Source organism: Ailuropoda melanoleuca, chromosome X (genome assembly GCF_002007445.2).
Source record: "Ailuropoda melanoleuca isolate Jingjing chromosome X, ASM200744v2, whole genome shotgun sequence".
Lineage (NCBI taxonomy): Eukaryota > Metazoa > Chordata > Mammalia > Carnivora > Ursidae > Ailuropoda > Ailuropoda melanoleuca.
The window spans coordinates 35,801,102-35,821,456 of NC_048238.1; the positions used below are offsets into that span (position 1 = coordinate 35,801,102).

Sequence of the window (20,355 nt, forward strand, 5' to 3'; positions counted from 1 at the left end):
CTAAGTAAGTCTAAAATACGTTAAAAAAAAAAACCAACCAACACCACCCTATTTTTAAAAAGATTTTATTTATTTGAGAGAGAGAGAGAGAGAAAGCACGAGTGCGGGGAGGGGTAGAGGGAGAGGGAAAGACTCTCAAGCAGACTCCTTGCTGAGTGCGGAGCCCAATTTCACCTCACTTGAGGTGAAATCAAGAGTTGGACGTTTAACCGACTGAGCCACCCAGGTGCCCCCAAACCCACCCTATTTTAAAGTCATTTAAAAGAATTCTCTTTGTGGTTACACTTTCAGTTTGTTACCCAGTGAGGCCAATTTGTTTGAATTAGATTTTGACTTGATTTAATGTTTGGATTATATAAAACATGTACATGGACGCCTGGGTGGCTCAGTCGGTTAAGCATCTGCCTTCAGCTTGGGTCATGATCTCAGGGTCCTGGGATTGAGCCTCATATCAGGCTCCCTGCTCAGCAGGGAGTCTGCTTGTCCCTCTGCCTCCATCCGCCCTGCTCATGCTCTGTCCCAAATAAAGAAATAAAATATTTTTTTAAAGAAATAAAATCTTTAAAAAAATAAAACATGTACATAATTCCAAAGTTGAAACTGTAAACAAATTTCATTCAGAGAGGCCTAGCTTTTGTACCTTCTCCTTCCCCTTAATCTCTTCTTCCTCTTTTGTAAGTATTTGTAATAGTTTTTGGTTTATCCTTCATTGTTTTATCTTTTATGAAAATAAGAAAATACATATAAATATTCAAAAGTTTCACATAACAATATGATTGACGGTTCCATAGCAGAAGCGAGAAATTTTCAGAGGTTTGTTTTTGTTTTGTCTTTGAGAGAGAGACATTTGTGTGCTGATGGGAAAGACCCCATGGAGAGGAAAACACGACCCCAGGAGAAGGAAGGGATGGAATGTAGTGTGCAGGTGGGGAGGGGGGTTGGCCCCAGCAACAGTGAGGAAGGCAGGGTCCGGGAGCACCTGTAGATGCAAGCAGATGGGGATGTAGGAATATGAGGAAGTTCTCTTCTGAGTACTTCTGTTTTCTATTCACGTTGAAATAAAAGTGATCATCAGGCGGGAGTGGGGAAGGAGAGGGAGTTGCTGGCAACTTGAGAAGTGTGAAGGTGTGAAAAATATTTTCAAAGAATGGGACAATGAATTGACTAAGACAGTGGTTCTCAAATTTCAGCCTCAGAATCACAAAGATTTGCTGGCTTCCATCTCCAGAGTTTCTGATTCATAAGGTCTGGGATGAGGTCAAGAACATGTATTTCTAACAAGTTCGTGAGTGATGTTGATGCTACTGGTCTGGGAGCCACGCTTTGAGAACCAAGGACTAAGGAAATATAGCAGGACTGCTGGCAGCACAGGGGCCCACTTGAGGTTTGTGGTCATGAATGTGAAGTGAGAACAATCAACACGACTGGGTGTGTACCTAGGAGTCCTCATTTCAGCCAGCAAGGTTCAGATCTGGAGTAGGTGGTGAGCTGAATTTAACCAGGGTTGGGATTTAGATAAAGAGAGGATGATGAAATAAGTAATGGATGGTTCCAGACAAACGTATCCATTTATTTATGTTTTTCTACTTCTATCTTTATATAAATAACAAGCTAAGATACCAATAAAGGAGGAAGAAGACACATGAGAATGAGCTAAGAACAGAGACAGAAAGTAGAAAGCTCAGAATGAATAAGAAAAAGCTCACGTGAGGGAAGAACCAGAAAAAGATGATGGATCTTCCTCAATCTACAAGGGGGTTATGTCCTGATAAATCCATCATAAGCCGAAAATACTGTAACTTGGAAATGCATTTAACACTTCTAGCCTCCTGAATCTCATAGCTTAGCCCAGCCTATCTTAAACATGCTCAGAACACTTACATTAGCCTCCAGTCGGGCAAACTCATCTGACACAAAGCACATTTTATAATAAAGTGCTAAGTACCCCAGGTGATTTATTGGATACTACACCCAAAGTGAAAAAGAGAATGATTGCACGGGTACAGAACGGTTTTAAGTACATTGGTTGCTGACGTTTGTGATGGCACGGCTGACTGGGAGCTGCGGCTCACTGCCACTGCCCAGCGAACGCGAGAGAGGACTGGGCCACATATCGCTTGCCTGGGAAAAGATCAAAATTTGAAGTTCAGTTTCTACTGAATGCATATTTCTTCTGCACCCCTGCAAAGTCAAAAAATCGTTAAGTTGAACCACTGTAAGTTGGGGACTGTACGTACACTCAGATCCGGTCACAGTAGGGTCACCAGGGCACTGAAGATTAAAACAGAATTAGTATTTTGCAAGGGGAGGCTAAGGTGTGGAAAAATAGGTAGTATAACATAAAAATATTTATATTAGATTTAGTGAAACAGAATGCTATTTAGTTATTTAAAAAAAAAAAAAAACTCTGCCAGGATCACCAAAATGTATTTGCACAGCCATGTTTATTGTAGCGCTATTCACAACAGCCAAAAGGTGGAAGCAACCCCAATGTCCATGGACAGATGAACGGAGAAAGAAAATGCGATATATATATATATATATATATATATATATATATACACACACACACACACACACACATATACATACACACACACACACACAGTGAAACATTATGCAGCCTCAAAAAGAAGGAAGTCCTGTCACATGCTATAACATGGGTGAACCTTAAGGATATTATGCTAAAGGAAAAAAAGCCAGCCAGAAAAAGACAAGTACAGTATCATTCCACTCAAATGAATTATCTACAATAGCCCAAATCATATAAAGTAGAAACGTAATTGCCAAGGGGTAGGGAAAGGGAATTAGTGTTCAGTGAGTACAGAGTTTCAGTTTTGCATGATGAAAAGTTTCAGATATCTGCCGCACAAGAATATAAATACACTTAAAACTACTGAACTGTTCAAAAATCGTTAAGAAAGCAAGTTTAATTTTATGGTTTTTTTTTTTCTTTTTCTTTTCTTTTCTTTTTTTTTTTTTAAACACCGCACACACACAAAATTCCTGCCAGACCAACATAGTAATCCTCTTCCTTCTCAGGGGTTCTAAGGGGAAGTAAGAGCTACGAAATATTTTCATTCTAGCAATTTTAAAATATTCTGTCCCATGTGTCATATTCATAACAAACCAAAAGCTCTAGAAAATATGAGTTCAGAAGAATGAATGTACCCAGAAATAATTAGAATGTTAGATAAAGCCCAATGAGTTAAATATTATTTAGGGTAAACAGAGCTGCAGGGTAACAATTATGGGGAGGATAAAAACTAATCTTTCATTTCAGATGACAATGAAAAAAGGGAAATGCCATGAAACTGCAGGGCCAGCAGTTACATAAATGGACTAGGACCAAAATAAAAACTGTAGAATCCCTTCATTATTTTCTTTAAAACAGAGATTTCAATTTACTTGGGAGAGTTTATTATCGTAGTGATAAAAAGGGGAGAATACCATCTCAAGTCTCATCTAGTCCTAAGATTGTAACATTGTTTTAGAAAATAAATCCAAGGTCTTAAAGGGATACACGAAAATCTACTAAAATAATGTACAGCTCAAATAAAACTTTAAAAAAACTAAGGAATAAAATAATTCATTACTGATGTTAGTACAGTTCAATACAGGAATGCCATTTTATGTGAATAACTTAAGTTCTAAAGTGAATCCTGAAAGAAACAGATATTCAGTGCTTACTATGCCTCATTTCTTAGGAAAAATAGAAAATGCATAATTCTTAGAATTTATAAAACTTCTTTATTTGGGGGGATAAGGGAAAACTTCCCACAACTGTCAAGGTAAAAGGTATTCATATAAAAAGATAGAAATAATTTTCTAAAGTGAAGGTTGACTGAGCTTACGCATAAAATGGTTGCATGCTGGTGGGCTTTTGAACATTTTCACAAGGAATCGGAGGGATGGCATATAGAAAAAAGAAAGAAAAGGGAAAAAAAATTATTACCACATGCAGAAAAAAAAAATACAACCTCAACCAATTGTACCACGACCGGATGGAGGAGCCCAGCTGACATACAAAGACGAGTCTCTGTGTTTAGGGAAGCTTGGGGTTCTGCTCCTTTTACTGCAAGAGAGCCTGACCTGTGAGTACTCCTTGATTTCAACTCTATAAATGACCCATTATTTCAGTAAAAATTTGATTGTCTGAATACTAAAAGTGAAACCTGCTCCATGGTGACTAGCAGTGCTTTGCTTTTTAGAGGCCCGAGTGAACTGCTTGAATGATACCTCTCTGCCTTGATTTGACTTAAAATGAGGCTGTCTTCTTAGTTACTGGAAGTACTTTAGGTCACTGCGGGTACTGAAGCTCATACTATCAATATCGTCATGTTGCTTATACAGTCTATTTTCATATGCAACAGATTTTATCTCCAATGTATTATAAATGATCACTTATTAACTTTATTGTTTTGCTGTCTCCCTATTTGCACCAGTTGTACTTTACTATATTGTTACTATTTTATGATAATTGCCAGATGAATTAAATTTTAAGTTTGGTGTTTCAGAAGTAAATAAGGTGAATATTAGAAAAAAGAAAAAGCAAAATACGTGTCAGTTAATTCAGCTGAAACTTTTTATAATTTATTTTAGACACAGTTAAGTGTATAACAAAACCTAATGAACTACTAATAGTATTATTTCCACAGTAACATGCTTCCAATTTTTATTCTGTATGCAGCAATTAATGCAATTTTTGAAGCATGGACTGAATGATTCAGTTGCCAGCAAGTCAAACTACAGTGAAAGGTTGTTTCCATTGCCAAATAGGTATGTATTTTCACATAGCAATGTGATGGTTTCACAAACATACCCAGAGTGCATTTAAAAATCTTGTGCTCTTTGGAGGCCACTGTGGAATCTGTTGGGCGCTGCCCTCCAGTACAGAAGCTCTGACATGAGCCAGTTGAAAACTATTGGCTGGGGGGTGGTGGTGCTGGGTACAACGCAGCACTAAGACAGGGGGACAAACTTCAGGATTTGTAAAGTAACAACCTTAAAAAAAACCCTTTTACCATCTACTATCAGAAAACCATTATGACCATGTCAATATCGCACACAAGTCACAAGTAATGCCCACTGGGAAATCAGTCCACTATGCGAACACAGTGGTTTGTTTCTTGTTCTCATTGGCCATTCTTTTTTTTTTTTTTTAAGATTTTATTTATTTGACAGAGAGAGAGACAGCCAGCGAAAGAGGGAACACAAGCAGGGGGAGTGGGAGAGGAAGAAGCAGGATCCCAGCAGAGGAGACTGATGTGGGGCTCGATCCCAGGACTCCGGGATCACGCCCTGAGCCGAAGGCAGACGCTCAACGACTGAGCCACCCAGCGCCCCTCTCATTGGCCATTCTTAACAAATCAAATGAGTGGTTTCTAAAACATCAATAAATGGCCTTAAGAACAGTGAGTGATTGACACATTGTAAAGGAGGTGAAAATCAGCAAGTGTAAAACAGAATCTAATCTGTTAATTTGTTAATAAATGACTGGACACTAGCCATCTAATACATGGGTCTTCATGATGGCCAATATTAGTACTTAAACAAATGCACTGCTTTTGCTTTATTTTCTTTACGCTTACAAATAAAGCAAAACCAGAAAGGTTTATTGGCAACCCTGTCCAACTATTATTAATTTATTTTATTGGCAGATCAGAGCTGGGGCGAATGGTTTCAGGACATGTGCTTTGTAGAAATATCTTGATGATGGCTTTCTAGAAATATCTTGATGATGGCTTACAGGCCTGGAAGTAAGTTTGAAAAGATATGCTCTGGGAGATAAGCTGAACATTCTGATGAATGATTTGTGATTCTGTAAACTCCCAACTTCTTTACTTACTGAAATGGATGAGCAAATGAAAAGAGTAATACCTTTTTCCAAAGAAGTAAAGCTAGACGGTATAATCTCTTCTTAAAATTGCTAGTGTGAAGGGCACCTGGCTGGCTCAGATGAGCCGGTAGAACATGTGTCTCTTGATCTCCAGGTTGTGAGTTGGAGCCCCACACTGAGCATAGAGAATACTTAAAAATAAAATTTTTTAAAAAATCTTTTTTTTAAAAAAAAAATCATGAATGTGTATAATCTAAAAGGACTCATGTCTATATACTGTGGACAGAAGTCAGCATTAAAAAAGAAAATGCTGATCCTATGTGATGAGGAGTGCGGTTTAGTGAAAAGGATCATGGACCCTAAAAGCCAGGCAGATCTGAGTCCCAGCTTGGGTACTGCCTTTTAAGAGCTGTGTGGTCATGGGTAAAGTTCATAACTTCTTGATCTCTCATTACCTCTTTTGTAATACCTACCTCACAAGGTTACAATAAGGATTATGAAAATGAAGTAATATAAATGTGCTTAACATACTGCCCGGTACACGGCAACTGCTAAATAAATATTAGTTAATGGTCCAGCCATCTAGCTCCAAGGTTCAATTCTGGCTGCATATTAGAATCCCCTGAGGAGCTTTTAAAGGAAACCATTGCCTGGAGCCCATTCCAGACCAATTAAATCAGAAGATCTGGGTTTGGAGCCAGGCATTTGGTATCCTTAAAAAGCCCTCAAAGGGATTCTAATATGCAGCCTGGATTGAGAGGCACCCAGAGTCTCTTCTACAAAGCACCCAATCAGTGGTAGTCTTGGGATCTCTGGTGCTAAGACCCCTACTGCCTCCCAAGATAGACTGTTTCATTCTAAAACAGCATTTCCTTAATAGGAGGCAACATCTGTCTCTGCAGTTTCTACTCACTAGTCCTTGTTCTGCTTTCTGAAAACACAGATCACAAGGTGGAAATCCTTTTCTCTGTGGCTCTGTAAAGTATTCCCATTTCCAGGGTAAGGTGCTTGTTTCCTTCAGCTTGCTCCTATGACATGATTTGGGCTTTTCTCCCCTTTTGTTCTGTAGCAGTTTCCAAGTGTGCTGTTGGGATGGAACACTGCATTCCAGGTGAGGCCCTCTCAGCTTGGGACTGGCAGTAACACCCTTCAGATGAGTAGTAAAGGTCCTCATTTAAGACACTCCCTATTTATGAATTCAACCAAAGAAGGGGGTTAGTTTTTGCTGTAGCCGCATCATGCTACCATCACAGCAACCACAGTCCAATGCAATTTCGTTTCTTACTGCAGCTAAAGCCCTTCCTGTACTTGAACAGCTGATTTTGAGATCCACATGCAGAACTTCACCTACTTTTTTACTACATTCCCTCTTTCATTCAATAATATTTATTGGGCTGAGCACTTGGTACACAGAGGCAAACGAAAAAGACTTGGTTCCTAACCCTAATGGAGTTTAAAATATTGCACGGGAGAAGGAAAAAAAAAAAAAGACTTACAGAGGAGTTCTCACAGTCATTTTGGCTATCTGAGCTCTCAAAATCCTATCATTTGCCATCAAGTTCCTTTTCATCGGGGGCTTTGAGAGGTTTCTACCTGAGCTTCTGCAAGCTTCCCATGTAACCACACAATGCAAATTCCCTCCTCCAGGCACCCTTTTCCTCTTCCTGGTAATCTAGATCACATTTATCAGCTTCACTTTTTGGCAGCCTGCCATTCTTCCTAGATTGCCCTTTCCTTTTAGAACCTCAGACCACCAGAAACATGCCTGTAAGTTTCTATAAACGTTGCCGACATCGGTCTTCCTGCAGTTGAGACACAGGACAGACTAGACTTGGTCCTCCTGCCTTCCTCCCTCCACAGACCTGAACTCTGCAGACAGGCTCTTACCAGGGATTACATAACTTCCTCTTCACCAGTCGGTTCCTCTTCCCTGGAATCAATTTTCCCTCTTTGACAACATTTTACACTGGAATTTTGCCCTCAATGACATGGTTTCTTCTCAATCAAATTATAGATAGAATTTTAAGAAAGGCTGAGTTCTTCCAAATGTTTTCTTCTCTGTGTACCATGCCACATCAATAAGTTACTGTAATTCAAATCCACTTTACATTATAGCATTCAGAATTTGAATGCACATGCCCATAAAAACATTTACTGAGAGCTGGATCTTGGTCTTGTTCACCTTTGTTTTCCATGTAGTATTTAGCCAGGTGTGAAATATTTACTAAAACAAGAATAGTCCAAAGGTGGGGTTTTTTTAAAGCTAATTTTCATGGAGCACTTTTATGTGCTAGGGTTTAGTTCTTCATACACATCGTGCATTTCTACAGTAAGAAAACTGAGGCTTAGAAAAGATTAATTGGTTTGATCAAGGTAACAGAGTTAGGTCTGATTTTGGGAACCTTGCTCTGAACATCTTTATGTTACATCTGCTAAGATGCTGCTGCAGAGAAATGGGGCAGTCGCTCTAAGAAAGGAATGGGATGAGACCTCCTGGAACCTTCTCTTCATGTCTTCTAGCTCCTTCCTTATCAGGTTCTAGCAACAATTGCAAATTACCTAACCCAGGGCGTAGTAAGCTGCAGTTAGTTATTTCAAAATCCTGGAATGCACATCCTGTTTTCCATCTACACTATCACTCTAGGTTTCTAGGTCAGGAGACTGCCTGGCCTAACTGGCTGCCGTTGCCACCTGACTTGGTTTCGCTTGGCTACTTTGCTCTCCTGTTGCAGTGTTTAAACAGTCTGCCTAAGGAGGCAAGTGCTCTGCTCTCTTGGTCTGCCTGCCCCGTAGGCAAATGATTTTAATACATCCAACTTAGTCTTAGGTTACAAAGGAAGAGATTGAGGACTCTTCCCTCTTCCCACCCTGGAATGGGAGACGGCCACAGTTTCTCTATCCCATGCCGTGTGGTAACCCTTGTCAAAATGAATGAATGCCACATCCAAGGGAAGGCGTCAAGGCAGGAAGCTGGGCAGGGGCCCACCTGGGCAGGGGTCAGCAGTGGGCCCCGCTCACTCATCGCTGTAACTACCTTTAGGGAAATTGACCCTTATCTTTGAGCAATGTGAGCTGTCTTATCTCTTCACCTCCATCTCTATTCCCTTAACAAATTCCCCATGGAAGGTTAAATAAAAAACCTTGAACGTACACCGCAGCCATAGGAAAGGTTAGAGAAGGACATTCCCTAACACTCTACTACATTTACTGCTTGTTTTGTGATATCATAATGCTGCTACATACCTAGCGTAGATAGTCAAAGTTTCTCACATCGAAAAATAAATCATTTATTATTTGGGCTTTGAGTTAAAGTGACTGTTATTAAAATGGCAAATGACTCGATGTTGCATTCTGTTGTAGGAAAAATCTGAAGATATAAAAGCTACACACAAGGAACATGTCATTTAGCACCTCCGGTTTTTGATCCCTACACCGGACAATGAGAAGTCACATGGTAACAATGATGACCACTTCAGCCCGCAGCTGGCCTTCCACCTCCCAGAAAGTGAGCCCTATGACTAATCACAGCACCCAATTGCTGAACAGCACAGGAGAGGCAGATAATGTCACCTGTTCCATGGATGAGAAACTACTCTCGAGCGTGTTAATAATATCCTACTCTGTTATTTTCATCGTGGGACTGGTTGGAAACATAATTGCCCTCTATGTATTTCTGGGTATACACCGCAAAAGAAATTCCATACAGATTTACCTACTGAACGTAGCCATTGCAGATCTCTTACTGATCTTCTGCCTGCCTTTCCGAATAATGTATCACATTAACGGGAACCAGTGGACACTCGGTGTAATCCTTTGCAAGGTTGTGGGAACACTATTTTATATGAATATGTACATTAGCATTATTTTGCTTGGATTTATCAGTTTGGATCGCTACATAAAAATTAATCGGTCTATACAACAACGGAGGGCAGTAACAACCAAACAAAGTATTTACGTTTGCTGTACGGTATGGACAGTTGCTGTTGCTGGATTTTTAACCATGATTACTTTAACCCTTAAGAAAAGAGATCATAATTCCACAGTGTGTTTTCATTATAGAGAGAAGCATAATGCCAAAGGAGAAGCAATTTTTAACTATGTTCTTGTGGTAATGTTCTGGCTAATTTTCTTACTAATAATCCTTTCATATATTAAGATCGGCAAGAATCTACTGAGGATTTCCAAAAGGAGGTCAAAATTTCCCAATTCTGGTAAATATGCCAAAACAGCCCGGAATTCCTTTATTGTACTTATCATTTTTACTGTATGTTTTGTTCCCTATCATGCCTTCCGATTTGTCTATATATCTTCACAGCTAAATAGGCCGTCTTGCTATTGGAAGGATATCATTCACAAAACCAACGAGATCATGTTGGTTTTCTCATCTTTCAATAGCTGCTTAGATCCAGTCATGTATTTCCTGATGTCCAGTAACATCCGCAAAATAATGTGCCAACTTCTTTCTAGACGATTTCAAGGGGAAGCAAGCAGAAGTGAAAGCACTTCAGAATTTAAACCAGGATACTCCCTGCATGATACATCTGCTGCAGCTAAAATTCAGTCTATTTCTTAAAGCGCTTGAGGTAAACACATTAAAAAGGATGAGAAAATACAACCTCTTAATTCCATAAAGAACTAAAAATTCTGAAACAAAGCTTTAGCATTTGCAAAGCTCAGATCTGCTCAAAGCTCTTTGCTTATTTGTGATATTTCATTTGCTTAGTTGTAAACTATTTCAAAGGAAAGAAAAGCTTATACTCATCACTAGATTTTAAATCTGTATGTAAAGTCTTTTCAAAATATGCTGTTAGGCTAACACTCTTAACATAGATTATAAAGTTAAGTGAAATATATGGTTTTAACAGAATAATTAAAATGTCATGGTTTCTCAAGTCACTAATGTAGTTACTCAAAATCAAGCACTTAATACTAATTTAAAGTGTGTTTAAAAGTAAGTTAAATGATTGGCAGACTGACAAAAATGTCAGAAAATGTATGTTGTCATTTAAAAAGCCTGTATAATTTGCTACTATATTCATTTATGCCTAAACCTTTATAACAGATGAAATAATAAAATTCTAGTTAAAAAATGAAATCACCCATTATCACTGTTTAGATCAAATAGAAAGAATTTAAATACTGTACAGTAAAATCAAACAGCAGATGAGCTAAGAATCTGATACCTTGCAACAGGACTTGAACCCACACCTTACTTAAAACAGATTTATAAGTGACTCAGCCATCCTGGACCATGCTTTGATAGAGGAAAATTGAAAACAGGCACACCCTATGATCCACCAAGTCTGATACTAGGTATACCTCTGACAGAACCACTCAAACAGGTTTACAAGAAAACTTTTACATAATGATGCTCAGTGAACTGTTGATGATATCAAACAACTGGAAACAACCTAAGTTAGGTATCCGTCAGCAAAGGCATGGAGAAATAAACCGTTCACAAAACGGAGTATTACACAGCGCTTCAATGAAATGAACTACACCTGCATGCATCAACGTGGAGAATTATCGAAAACAATGTTGAATAGAAATCTCCCGCCAAAACCCAACTGCAAAAAGGTATACATCATGTCAAATCATTTATGTAAAATACAAAAACACATGAAATACCATATTCTTTATGGATCTATAAATATGCAATAAAATTACAAAATGTGCATAATATACATAGCATAACACACCAACTTAATGGTTACAGCTGGAGAGATTTGAAGCAAACATGGAAAATGTTAATGTCTGTTAAACCTGTGTGATAGTACTTGGGTATTTGTTATATTATTTTTGGTATATTGCTGAGTGTTTGAAGTATTATAATAAAGAAAACTTACAGATTAGAATTAAAGGCAGCAAATTCTGAAATTTTCATGTGTGCTCAAAACTAATTGGAGAGTAAGCTCTAAGAGAAAGGGCTGTTATTTAGCAAGGGCTCCTGGGAACTTAGTGCATTGCAAGGCACACAGGCGACCAACAGGTATGTGTTGAATGACTGAATGAGTGAACGAATGAGCAGATGAGTGAGACAGGGAGGGAGGGAGGGAGGGGGTGCTTAACAGAATTGAAAAAGTGGGTGTATTTTATTTTTCCCTAGCCAATGTATCTCGATATAGCTGCATAGAACATCATATGATTGTAATCAGGAGATGTCATTAAGGCAACCATTCTTTTTTTTTTTTTTAAAGATTTTATTTATTTATTTGACAGAGATAGAGACAGACAGCGAGAGAGGGAACACAAGCAGGGGGAGTGGGAAAGGAAGAAGCAGGCCCACAGCAGAGGAGCCTGATGTGGGGCTCGATCCCATAACGCCGGGATCACGCCCTGAGCCGAAGGCAGACGCTTAACCGCTGTGCCACCCAGGTGCCCCAAGGCAACCATTCTTAAAAAGTTTGTCCAGCATTTATTCAGTTTTTTTTGGTCACACACAGAACCAGAATGCCATTGAGTAAATATGTAAAAGCTGTTATGACAAAGTCCAAGGATTCATTCATAAGTTTGTCACAGAGTAAGAAAATTTCTTATAGTTAGAATAATTTTTCAAACTTCAGGTGGGCCAGTGGCTGGGAAATCAATGTTAAAGAGTATGAAGAATTTTGTTAGGGTTGAATTTATTTTAATGAGATTTGGCTTGTATACAATTAGTGCTCAGCCATATATCAGTAAGTGCATGCGATTGATCGAATAAAGAACAGGTCAAAGCAGAATTATATTTAAAAAAAAAACAAGAAACATTTGAGGGTAAAAATGGAAATTTGCAGAAAAATTAGCAGCTCAGAAAAAATTATATTACTTTGCTCTGACAATGTTAGCAAATACCACCAAATTGAAATTTAGCATTTCTGTTTATATGGCTTTAAAATATGACAATACTAATTTTCCCTCATGTTATCAAAGGTAAAAAAAAATTTTTTTTTACATTACTGGTAAGCATTTTATATCCCTACATGTCTCTACTATAAACATAACAGCTTGAATGGTTAAATTACATTGCGTGAGCGTCCACATGAGCCAGGGGAGGGGAAGAGGGAGAGGGAAAGAATTCTCAAGCAGACTCCCCATTGAGCAAGGAACTTGACACAGGCAGATCCCCCGACCCTGAGATCATGACCTGAGTGGAAATCAAGAGTCAGATGCTTGGGATGCCTGCGTGACTCAGATGGTTGGACAGATCCTTCGACTCAGGTCATGATCCTAGGGTCCTGGGATCGAGTCCCATGTCGGGATCTGCTCAGTGGGGAGCCTGCTTCTCTCTCTGCCTGCTGCTCCCCCTGCTTGTGCTCTCTTTCTCTGACAAATAAATAAATAAATAAAATCTTAAAAAAAAGAGTCAGCTGCTTAACCGACTAAGCCACTCAGGTGCCCCACACAATGGCATTCTTTAAAAAAAAAAAATTAAAAAGCACATTGAGTTAATTCTTGTTATAATATTTGTGGTAAAATAAATTTTGATAAAAGTCAATCTGAGCATAAGTTTATAATGGATTTTGTTTATTGATAGAAGTTTCACTACTAACATGTCTTAGAGTAACCTGAATACTGCAAATGTTTGTAAATTTTTTAACATGCTACTGACTTACTGAATTTAAGGCTATTTGTTATATATAATCTTTTATTTCTTACTGAGCGTTAGTGTTTGCAAGCAGGAAACACTTGTCCCTACATCCCCCAACCCAACGTTTAGGTCTAGAAGCACGTAGAAAAAGGAAATTCCCAAGTATATACATATCCTCACCTTGCAAAAGATACTCAGAACAAGTTTCTAAATAGCATCTCACATATGCAAAACTAAACAAGGGCAAAATTAACTGCCTGGCTGCCAGACTGAGACCGAATGCTGAGTTCTGCTGTTCATTTTGGGAAAGTAGTCGGTGCAGAGCTGGGTTTGATGACAGTTTAACTTTCTAAGATCAGGTCAATAGAAAAAGGAAATTCTGTTCAAGTACAGAAGGTTTTATTTTCATCTTCTTTCTAAAATGGATTCTTCAGTCCTGCCAGTAAAAAAGTAGAACTAATAAAATTACAACTCTTGGAAGCAAAGCCTTATTGAAAGTTACCCACGAGAGAAAAACAGCATGAAATAGAGTTCTCCCAACAGACAACCTGGATTTTGCAGAAATGTATTAACAGGCTATTTTTAAGGTTTTTTTTTTTTTTTAAAGATTTTATTTATTTGTGTGTGTGTGTGTGTGAGAGAGAGAGAGAGAGAGAGAGAGAGAGAGAGAGAGAGAACATGAGCAAGGAGGAGGGGCAGAGGGAGGGAGAAGCAGGCTTCCCACTGAGCAGGGAGCCTGATGCGGGGCTCGATCCCAGAACCCTGGGATCATGACCTGAGCCGAAGGCAGATGCTTAACTGACTGAGCTACCCGGGTGCCCTAGGTTTTTGAAATATGAATGGAAACTTATTTTACCAGATATTAAAATATATTCTTATCCTTCACTAAGGAGAACTCTGTGCAGCAGATACAAGGATAAGCTTACCACTGGAACAGAATACACATCTCTAAGCAGAAGCTCAATGATACAGGAGAAAATTATATGGCATAATTAATGTCTCTCAAAAGAGTAAGGGCAGGAACAATCAGAGGGAAACCTAAGATTCCGTTACTCAAGATGTGCTAGAATCTTGCAAAGTGGGGTTTAAGTGGATTTTTGAAAAGTTAGGGGAAGGAAGGAATGGATTAATAAAAAGTGCTGTACTTATTAATCAAAAGTCAGTTTATAGCCTCATCTCCTGTCACACACAAAACATTATAAAGTGAATTAGATCGTTAAATGTAAATAATGGAACCATGAAAAGATTTAAAAATAGGTGACTAACTCATCCGTGGATGGGAAAGAACTTCCTATTAATAAAACAATAGAAATAACTCTAGGGAAAATGCATAGCTTATTTTTTTGTCAAAAACCACACACAAACATAAATGCAAAAGCAGAGTGAGAAAAACGTTCACAACATATGTGACATCTATGAGGAGAGCTTTTGGGTCAGGTACCAACAGATGCCATAACTTGCCAAGAAACTTCTATTTTTCACCAGAAGAAAGCATTCGAAACTCAGAACGTAATCTGAATTGTGTCAACTCAGATGAGATAGAAACGAAGGCATGCTCTCTCGCTGGCTGAGGCCAGCGTCTTTTATCATAGCTATGCGACCCTGTAGAGCACACACGTCGGTACGTGGCTGTTGCAGTGCGTCCGCTCAGTCTGGTTTGCAGACAAAGCAAGAGGGCTGGCTAGGGGGTGGTAACAACAGACTCAGAGCTGGAAAGGAAGTGCTAGGTTTGTCCTAAACTTCTGCTATGCCTCTTATTTCCCCCCTTTCAAGTTCACATGCAAGAAAATGAGAAGCAAAGTCAGAGATATTTATATGTGCCTTTGACACTGTTAGGCGCTGGACACACATCATTATTTAATCTACACTGCAGTGGTGTAAGGAAAGCTGCCTTTTAAATAGAAGGGGATGTGACTTAGTAGACTTTGACTCCATAGACAATGCCTCTGCTAAGACAATGCTTTTTGTTTTCATTTCCTTCTGCCCAAGCCCAATGGTTAGCTATTGCGATGTCTTTAAAAAAAAAAAAAAAACAACCAAAACACCCATAAATTGGCAATAATACGTATTTGGGACAAAAAATTCTGCTTATCACTCATTGAAATTGTGAGGTCAAAAAGCCAAAATCTTAAAGACTGGTTTTCTAGCTGTGGCACATTTGCACATACCGGGAAAGCTCTGCCTGAAACATGGACAGTAATCTAGTACAAAAGCTTACAGGCTGAATGGGGGGGAGGGAAATAAAGCTTTAGAGCACCTCACCCTTATTAATTTTGCTTCTGGTCAAGGAAATGCATTAAGAACCATCCTAAGATGAGATTTGGAAGAAGTTTCTAATTACGGTTTGAATACAGGTGTGGATGATGCACAGACTCTCTTTTTGCTTTAGTAAGTCATACAGTTATTGCAGGATCCACAGTCAACTGTTAGAGTTCTACTCTGGTGGGGTCATTCCATGTGTAATCTTTTTTTAGTTCTAAAACATTTCAAACATCCAAAAAAGGGGGGAAAACACAACATAGCAAGCAGCAAGCACCCATCACCCAAACTGAACAGATGTTAACACTTGGCCTTATTTGCTTAACTGTTCTCTTGTACCCAGACATAACTCCCAAAGCTCACTTCACTAAAGCTCATCCTGAGGTATCCCCTTTCCTGAAGTTAGTAGTATCATTCTGATGTGCATTTTTATACTTTTATAACACAGGTACATCTAACAATATGCATTAGTTTTTGTTTTTAAAATGGACACAACAAGTATCTTACTACTACATCCTTTTGTAACTTTTTCACTCAATATTTGTTTATGTTGATATACGTAGGTCTCATTCATTCATTGCACTGATACACAGTGTTTCACCGTGGGCACAAACAATAGCTCAATTCTCCATTTCACCTGACAGTGGGCCCTTAGGTGGTTTCCACTTTTTCAGGATTAGAAACGATGGTCTCTTGTACGTCCTGTGCACATGTGCAGAATTTCTCTATGGTTGACACCTAGAGATAGAAATGCTTGCTTGTGAGGGTATGTGTATCTGCAATCGATCTCTGTTGTGACAAAGCACTCTCCAAAGTGATTTTACCAATTTACATACCTCTCCCACTAGTGAGAGACATGAGTTTTTTCTCAGTATTTGGTTTTTTCATATTTACTAACTTTTGCCAGTCTGGTAGGTGTGAATGGCATCTCCCTGTGGTTTTAATTTGTGCTTCCCTGATTACAATAGAAATAGAGCATCGAGAGACTATGGACTATGAGAAACAAACTGAGGGCTTCAGAGGGGAGGGGGTGGGGGAATGGGATAGGCTGGTGATGGGTAGTAAGGAGGGCACAATTGCATGGTAAACTGGGTGTTATACGCAACTAATGAATCATCGAACTTTACATCAGAAACCAGGGATGTATTGTATGGTGACTAACATAATATAATAAAAAAACATTAAAATAAAAAAAAAGATAAATCTGAAATTAAAAAAACATTACCTTATGCATGATTAGTCAAAAAAAAAAAGAAAGAAATAGAGCATTGGCTCATGTTTTGTCCCCCCCCCATTCAGGTTTCTTCTTGGGTAAATGGCCTTTTCATATATGGGCCTCTCCCCCTTAATTAGTTGCTTCTCTTACTCGTTTCTTTCAAATTGCTGAAACAGCACGTATTCTGGATACGAATCTTTTGTTGTTTGTATGGGTTGTTGATCACTTCTGTTGGCGTGGGCCTTGCCTTCTCCTTTCCTTATGGTTTCTTTTGCCAGACACCACAAGCAAAGTAAGACATTTTCTCTTTTGCTTTAAAGAAACTTTCTAATAAAAAATCTAGATAAGCCCTGGCCTTTTGATATACAGCTCTCGAAGACCATGCACACTAAAGAATTTGCAGACAGAATTATGATTAGGTTGGCATTTCATAAATGGAGTCCAGATGAAACATTCCCTGAGAACACAGAAGTGTTTTCTTAAACTACAAAAATCAAACATCTGAGTACAGATGTGCAAATGATTTGAAAGCACATTAAGTCTCCTGGGCCAGGAGATGACCTGTTAATGTATTAACATAGGATGATGTTGGTATTGACCATCCAGACACTGTCCAGAGAACAGTCTTTTTTTTTATTTTAATGTTTTTTTATTATATTATGTTAGTCACCATACAGTATATCCCCGGTTTCCGATGTAAAGTTCGCTGATTCATTAGTTGCATATAACACCCAGTGCACCATGCAATACGTGCCCTCCAGGAAAACAGTCTTGAGCACTGGAGCAATATCACCCTCCCATCACAGTAAGGCCATGGGAGGGATCATGGTGGGGCTGGATCCAATAGGTCTTCTTGGCCCAATGGCATTAAACTTTATTAAATAATAGAACTGAGAGTATAACAGCCAGGTTAGAAAGGCAGCTCTTGCAGTGAGACTGCCTGAGTTCAATTTCTGGCTCCACCACTTACTATGTAACCTTGGACAAGCTCTGTTTCTTCTTCTGAGAAAACAAGGAGTACCTAACTCATAGTGTTGTTACGAGGACTAAATGAGTTAATAAATACACCTGGCCCGGAGGAAACATTCAATATATGTTATCCAAATACTCAAATGTCAAGGGAAAATATAAAAAATGGAATGGCCAGAAGCTGAAGGTAAATATCGGAACTAGGAAGATAGACAGCGGAAGCTGGTCTGGAACAAGTGAGGTTGAGGGGGGGGGCAGGGAGTAACTCACAAAGGGTAATTTAACTTCAGCTTTCATGAATAACAGCACTGTCCAGGACAAGAGTGGTAACAGATCGGTCACATGCCCGTCAGAATCATGCTCTAAAAGTTGAACAAGTAGAAGAGGACAGTGAGGGCACCTCACAGGATACCAGAAAAAGAGTTGAGAGATTGAGATTATGTAGCCTTAGAGCAGAAGACTAAAGGAAAGACATTACAGCAAAAACGTGTGTGTGTAGCTTCAGAGAGCAAGCTGAAAGATGATTGGTGAAGGATGGGAGTTTCAAGAGGCATGTTTCACCAGATCGTAAGAGAGGGTTTTCTAATAATTACAGATCTCAAATGAAATAGAAAGCCGGTGAGTTACTTGTTAATTGAAGCATTTCAATATAGAATGGATCCCCAGTAGGCTGGGAAGGTAGCAAAGTATTTCAGGCACTTAATAAAGTTTGGATTAAATGTTCTTTAGATCCTGTTAATAGAAATTTTGGGTCTTGCAGAACATTCACCGCCTCAATGACTGGCAAACAGGTGCCACCTGCAGTCCAGTTGTCCCATATATGCTAATACAGTAATGCCCTCAGGGCTACTCAGACAAGCACGCCTACTTGTGGGGGGCAGTGTTGCTTGATGTATGGTCAGTGGTCCCCATCTTCCGTCAATCTTCTTCAAATCTCAATTTGACCTATGTCTCTTGCTCAGCACGTAGTAGGCATTTTTATTGCTAGAGAGATTGTTTAAACTAGATCTAAAATAAGTTGATGGATTCTCGGAGCTTTGTGACATTCATGTTAGGTGCTTAGGTTTCTTTGCTTTCTTATTGACCGTTGGTTTTGTTCAGTAACCAGAGTGGCCAAACGGGTCACCACACCGCATTCTGAAATGGGACATGGCATCTTTGCTATAAACCTGGCTCAGTAGCATGAACTCAGGTGGGAAGAGTAATCACTCGAATGGGTTATATTTTCAAATTTTATCCAATGGCAAACTTCTGGACCAAGAGATTTTAAAGCCTTCCATTAATACCGCTGGCAATGCTGCTATAGGCCTTTTCCTGTTATAGACATTTCCTTTCTACAGTTCCTGCCTCTTTTCGTGTTCCATTACTTACTAAGACTTTCTAGACCCCAGTCCGCCACCTCTGCTTTGTTCCTTTCCTGTACAGAGCAGCACCTCTTTCTCTTCCTCAATTCAAATTTTGCTCTTTTCCTACTTTCTCTTTAAACTGCCTTTCTCACAATTTAGTGCGGTCTTCTCTTGTGTGTCCCCTGATCTGTCAGAAGCAGAAATGCTGGAAATTGTTTGTACTCACAAGAAAAAAAACACAGTTTCCTCTATATTAAAAACAACTTTCAGCTGGTTGCAAAGGGAACTGATGAGGTTTGCATGCATGTTCATATTCAGTTCCCCTTTGTGGCCAGTGAGTCTTGAAAAACACTGGAACACATAGGTCAGCTCGTGTTGGGGACTGATTACAGAGTTCCAAATATATGTGGCAACTAGTGAGAGGAATCAGCTAAATAAGTAAATGTAGGTCTCATGCTCTGGTAGTTTCCATTTATGATCCTGCAAATAAGGAAATCTTCAGTAGTGAGTACAAACCAGCGTGGTGGTGGTGGTAGTGGGGAGCTACCAAAGGGGTGAGCTAGACTAATTGTCTTTCCACATCCTTCTAGGCTTTGGTATTCGAAAGGTAAATGAATTTATCCAGCTTTCAGGATCACACTAGCAGAACACAGACTTTTCTTCTAGTTTTACTGAAAAGCTAGATTAACATTCGGGAAACAGAATGGATTCATGATACTTTTGATGCACTTCGTAATATAAGAAATAATCAAAACAAAATGACAGCTCCAAGACCCAAGTGGGACACAGTGGGGACCTCTTTGCAAATAACCTCAACTTTTCTTTTTTGAAATACTGAAGAAGCCATGAACTCTGAGGTACACATACTATATTAATCCGCAAGGAAAGAGCCAATGCAAATGCATTTTCAGGGAAAGATAAAAAGCTCGTTAAAACATTATCATTGCATTGGGCGCCTGGGTGGCACAGTGGTTAAGCGTCTGCCTTCGGCTCAGGGTGTGATCCCGGCGTTGTGGGATCGAGCCCCACATCAGGCTCCTCTGCTAGGAGCCTGCTTCTTCCTCTCCCACTCCCCCTGCTTGTGTTCCCTCTCTCGCTGGCTGTCTCTATCTCTGTCGAATAAATAAATAAAATCTTAAAAAAAAAAACTAAAAAAAAA

The 20,355-nt window shown here is 39.2% G+C and overlaps 2 protein-coding genes across 18 annotated transcripts in view; one reads left to right on the forward strand and one right to left on the reverse strand.

Moving 5' to 3' along the window:
• CASK (calcium/calmodulin dependent serine protein kinase) overlaps positions 1–20,355 on the reverse strand; it is a 350,328-nt gene that overhangs the window by 141,426 nt on the left and 188,547 nt on the right. The gene's annotated exons all lie outside the window — the stretch shown is intronic.
• GPR34 (G protein-coupled receptor 34) lies at positions 3,486–11,700 on the forward strand. Of its 5 annotated transcripts, XM_011230584.3 has the most exons (4): positions 3,486–4,094; positions 4,691–4,779; positions 6,909–6,950; positions 9,200–11,700. In XM_011230584.3, the coding sequence occupies exon 4, from the start codon at positions 9,279–9,281 to the stop codon at positions 10,410–10,412; it is 1,134 nt and encodes a 377-aa protein (XP_011228886.1). In that variant the 5' UTR covers positions 3,486–4,094; positions 4,691–4,779; positions 6,909–6,950; positions 9,200–9,278; the 3' UTR covers positions 10,413–11,700. The 5 variants fall into 5 exon arrangements, with proteins under 5 accessions (XP_011228886.1, XP_002913507.1, XP_019660184.1 ...); XM_002913461.4 differs by lacking the exon at positions 6,909–6,950 and having other exon boundaries at positions 3,487–4,094; XM_019804625.2 differs by lacking the exons at positions 3,486–4,094; positions 4,691–4,779 and adding an exon at positions 5,241–5,414.